At 31.2% G+C, this 4306-nt stretch overlaps 1 protein-coding gene across 1 annotated transcript; it reads left to right on the top strand.

Moving 5' to 3' along the window:
• On the top strand, nucleotides 1–3298 carry LOC133815853 (peroxidase P7-like). Its single transcript, XM_062248638.1, has 3 exons — nucleotides 1–344; nucleotides 809–1000; nucleotides 2519–3298. The coding sequence occupies exons 1-3, from the start codon at nucleotides 99–101 to the stop codon at nucleotides 3068–3070; spliced, it is 990 nt and encodes a 329-aa protein (XP_062104622.1). The 5' UTR covers nucleotides 1–98; the 3' UTR covers nucleotides 3071–3298.
• Nucleotides 3299–4306: the final 1008 nt, after the last annotated feature.

Genomic DNA, 4306 nt, shown 5'->3' with positions numbered 1-4306 from the left:
TACTACTTCAATCTTCACATAATCTTGCCATATATAGAGAGATAAAAGTTTCTTATATATATTCTGATATACTGATTGTGATCATATATATCGTAATAATGTCTTACTCCTTCAAATTACTTGGGCGGTTTGATATAATTTTTGTAGTAATAGTTGCCTCACAAGTACTCATCATCATGAGTAGTTCAACTATCAATGCACAACTCTCTCGATCCTTCTATGCATCCACGTGTCCATTACTTGTGCCCATCGTACGTGGAGGCATGAGGCAAGCTATTCGGAATAATGAGCCTCGCATGGCTGCCTCCATTCTTCGCTTGTTCTTCCACGACTGCTTTGTAAATGTATGCATATATATATATATATATAGTAGTAAGCACATTACTTTTGTTTATACCATAAAGAGTTTTTTCAATAATTTGTATTTGGAGAAATTATAATCTAATTTTTGTTATATGACAGCGTATGTAATAATTATAATAAATATTCTGTTAATTTTTAAGAAATTTTAAATAATTTAGAGTACTGAAATTAGAATTCAATATTGACTGTTTGAACTTTGATTTCAGTACTCTAAATTATTTAGAATTTTTTAAAAATTAATGAGATAGTTGTTATAACTATAATGTACCTTATCATACAAAACAAATTGTGTTATAATTTTTCAAGTGCAAAAATAAAAAAATGTGTATATATTCTTCCAATTATTTTTCATCTACTAATAATCTTCTTATTAAGACAAAGTAGAATAATTTATGTAATTTTTTTTTTTTTTTTGGATCTTGTAATTATTATAAATTTTTTGTAGGGTTGCGATGGATCGATATTATTGGATGACACGGCGACGTTTACTGGCGAACAAAATGCGTTTCCGAACCGGAACTCGGTGAGGGGAATGGAAGTGATCGACGACATCAAAGCGCGAGTGGAGAGAGTTTGCAGTAACACTGTCTCTTGTGCTGATATTTTAGCACTTGCCGCTAGAGAAGGAGTCGTTTTGGTATAATTCATATATAATTTTTAACAATTTATTTTAATTATTTTCACAAATCCATTAATTAACACACATATACATATATATATATATATTAATATATACCAAGCTTGGCTTATTGTTTTGGCCACTCCAACAATGAACTAATTATTGGGTTTGCTTTATTATGGATGAGTGTGCAAGCTTTTCAAATATATATTTTGGATTTTGTGCTTTTACATTTTTCAACTGATATCTGCCATATTGTCGTCTTCTTTTAATTGTCAAAATCATGCCTATATGCATAAAGATATTATTGTATAAATATATTTTGAAAAGCAACTGGTACTGTACATATATTTTGAAAAGCAACTGCATATTATCTTCCATATCCACTAAATTAAATCATTTTACTAAGAATAATGTAATAATTAAGGAAATGTCTACACTAGGGTAGTACTTTTTATTTTACTCAGCACACCCTTTAAATGGGCACGTAGAAGTGTTATTTTATTCTAATTTTTTATTTTACTAATACTTTACAACTATTTAAAGTTTATTTTTGCTATGGTAAATTATTTAGAATTTTTTAAAAATTTACAGAAAATTTATTATAATTATAATGATGTTATAGTCATAAAACAAATTGAGGTAAAAAGTACTACACTACGGCAACCATTCCCAATAATTAATTCATTAAAAGCAAAAATCCCAGTACTGTATACACCAAGCTAATGAATTTTCCTTATGACACTGAAAACAACAATTTTGTATCTTTTGTAACACCAAGCTTTTGATAAGATATAAAACAAAAACAAATGTATATATATATATATAAATTGTATTTTACTTTCCATCAAAACATATAAAAAGCATCTAGTAATGGACAGCATGCATGCAACTATGTCTATGCAGACAGTTTTTTCTTTGTCTTGGTATGTGTACTTTTAATTAACTCTGTATATAAAAACAGTTCGAACTCTGTTAGTCCCGTGATACTTCTTAATTCGAAGTACCAAATTTTCCACATTAAATTTTCTCTAGTTGATTCTGAGTCTTCATTATTAAGTCACTTATACAAAAATAGTATACACCTGCGTACGTACGCAGTTATATTTTATTTTTAAAAGATTATATTTTAGCTCAAATCCTAGATTTTGTACTTTCATTTAACATCTTATATTTGTGAACATACTACAAGTTAATTCAAATCACTTAACATTAATCATATATTTACATAATACATTTACGTATGCCCTCCATAAACACATACATCATTAACCCGACCGCGTGTACCTTCCATAAACATTGAAAAATTCAAATAAACAATTATAATTTTACATACTATTGTTAACAAAAATGCTGTCATTTATTTTTTTTTTTAAAATAAGTTTATTTATCTATATTATATCTGATGATTTTCAAAACTAACTCATTTTGATTTCTTTAGTTTAGTTTTCACTAGAAAATTAATTAAAATCCACATACTCAAACTTAAACTAATTTTTCTTCTTTATTTTATTTTTTATTTTTTGGCATTTACAGTTGGGAGGACCTTCATGGGTGGTACCATTAGGAAGGAGAGACTCAACAACAGCCAGCCAAAGCGACGCCAACCGAGACCTCCCCGGTCCGAGGTCCGACCTCGCCACTCTCATCAGCCAATTCGGCAACAAAAATCTAAGCGCCACCGACATGACCGCCCTCTCCGGTGCCCACACCCTCGGCCTCTCACAGTGCGTCAACTTCCGCAGCCGCATCTACAACGAAACCAACATTGACTCAGCCTTCGCCGCCACACGCCAGGCCAACTGCCCTTTCTCCGGAGGCGATACCAACCTTGCTCCTTTCGACGGCTCCCAGAACAGTTTCGATAACAACTACTTCAGACAACTGGTGAATAAACGTGGACTTCTCCACTCTGACCAGGAGCTCTTCAATGGCAAATCTCAGGACTCGTTAGTCTTTGCTTATAGTAGGAGACCGTTCGCTTTTTTCAGGGACTTCGCCAGTGCCATGGTGAAGATGGGGAATCTTAGTCCTTTGACTGGGACCAATGGCCAGATTAGGAAGAGCTGTGGTGTCGTGAACTCATAGTTAACTATACTCTTTTGTTTAAACATATTTTTATCAAATAATTGTTCTGTCTTGTGTTAGGGTTTATTAATTGTGAAACCAAAAAAACAAAAAGACATGTACACTCTTGTTGTCAACAAAGGATTAGAAAACTAGCAAGTGTTTTGTTCGATTTGAAATGTAATGCATTAAACAAATTGATTTCTTGAATGTAATAATTATAATAACAAAAGATTTCGACATTATTATTATCAATAATTAAGCTGTGTAGTTTCATAAACAAGATATATATATTAGGTGTGAGATTTAATTGCTAGCCCTTTTCACAAGGTGAGAATTGGTAATGGGCACAACATCTACACCACAAATATGTAAGATATTATTGTTGGTGCAATCTAATATTGGATCTCATACATTTTAATTTAATAAATATAACGAGATGTGGCTTGTCAATTATAAATATAATGACACCTTAAAATGGCAATACTCTTATATATAAGTAGAACATAGATTGTAATAAATGAATTATTAATTATTCTAGTAATTCCTTATCATGACACGTAAATTGTAAATTTGGGTCATGTAAAATAAATAAAAATATGAAAGAAATTAATTAGTGGAAGCCTCAACTAAATTTAGATACAATCATGTTCTTTTAAGGCATGTTTGGTATGTCGTATAAAGATGTTGTATTGTATTAAATAAGTAGAATACTATTGGATTGAATTTTGTATTGTATTAATTATTACCATCACAAATTTTAATACAATAGCAACTGTATTATTAAATGCAAAAGAAATGATATGTGTTAGCTCGTATTGTAATATTTTTTTTAAATTAAGTTGTATTGTGGTAAGGTTCAGGGCCGGGTCCATGGTCCAAAGTCCGGGGCAGGGGTTCGAGGCCGGGTCCGAGGTCCGGGGACGGGTCCAAGGTTCAAAGTCGAGTCTAGGGTTCGGAGCCAGGTCCAGGGTCCAGGGCCGAGTATATTATTACTGTAGTATTAATATATTGTATTATTCTAGGGTTCAGAGTCGAGTCTAGGATTCAGAGCCAGATCCAGGGTCCGAGGCCAAGTGTATTAAAATTGTAGTATTAATATATTGTATTATTACTGTAATATTAATTAATACAACATTGTGAATACCAAATAAAGTATTGTATAAAAATAATATTATACAATACAATACCACAAAACAAACATGTCTTTAATAAATAATAAAATTACTGCCAAATTAATTAGTTTATATACTAGAG

This window comes from Humulus lupulus, chromosome 2 (assembly GCF_963169125.1).
Source record: "Humulus lupulus chromosome 2, drHumLupu1.1, whole genome shotgun sequence".
Taxonomy (NCBI): domain Eukaryota; kingdom Viridiplantae; phylum Streptophyta; class Magnoliopsida; order Rosales; family Cannabaceae; genus Humulus; species Humulus lupulus.
Note: the sequence above shows the minus strand (reverse complement) of the source record. Positions and strands in the feature narration are given on the sequence as shown.

Coding starts and splice junctions, on each gene's coding strand:
- LOC133815853 (XM_062248638.1), top strand. CDS start 99: ATGTCTTACTCCTTCAAATTACTTGGGCGGTTTGATATAATTTTTGTA. Junction 345..808: donor TCCACGACTGCTTTGTAAAT/GTATGCATATAT, acceptor AATTTTTTGTAG/GGTTGCGATGGATCGATATT. Junction 1,001..2,518: donor CTAGAGAAGGAGTCGTTTTG/GTATAATTCATA, acceptor TGGCATTTACAG/TTGGGAGGACCTTCATGGGT.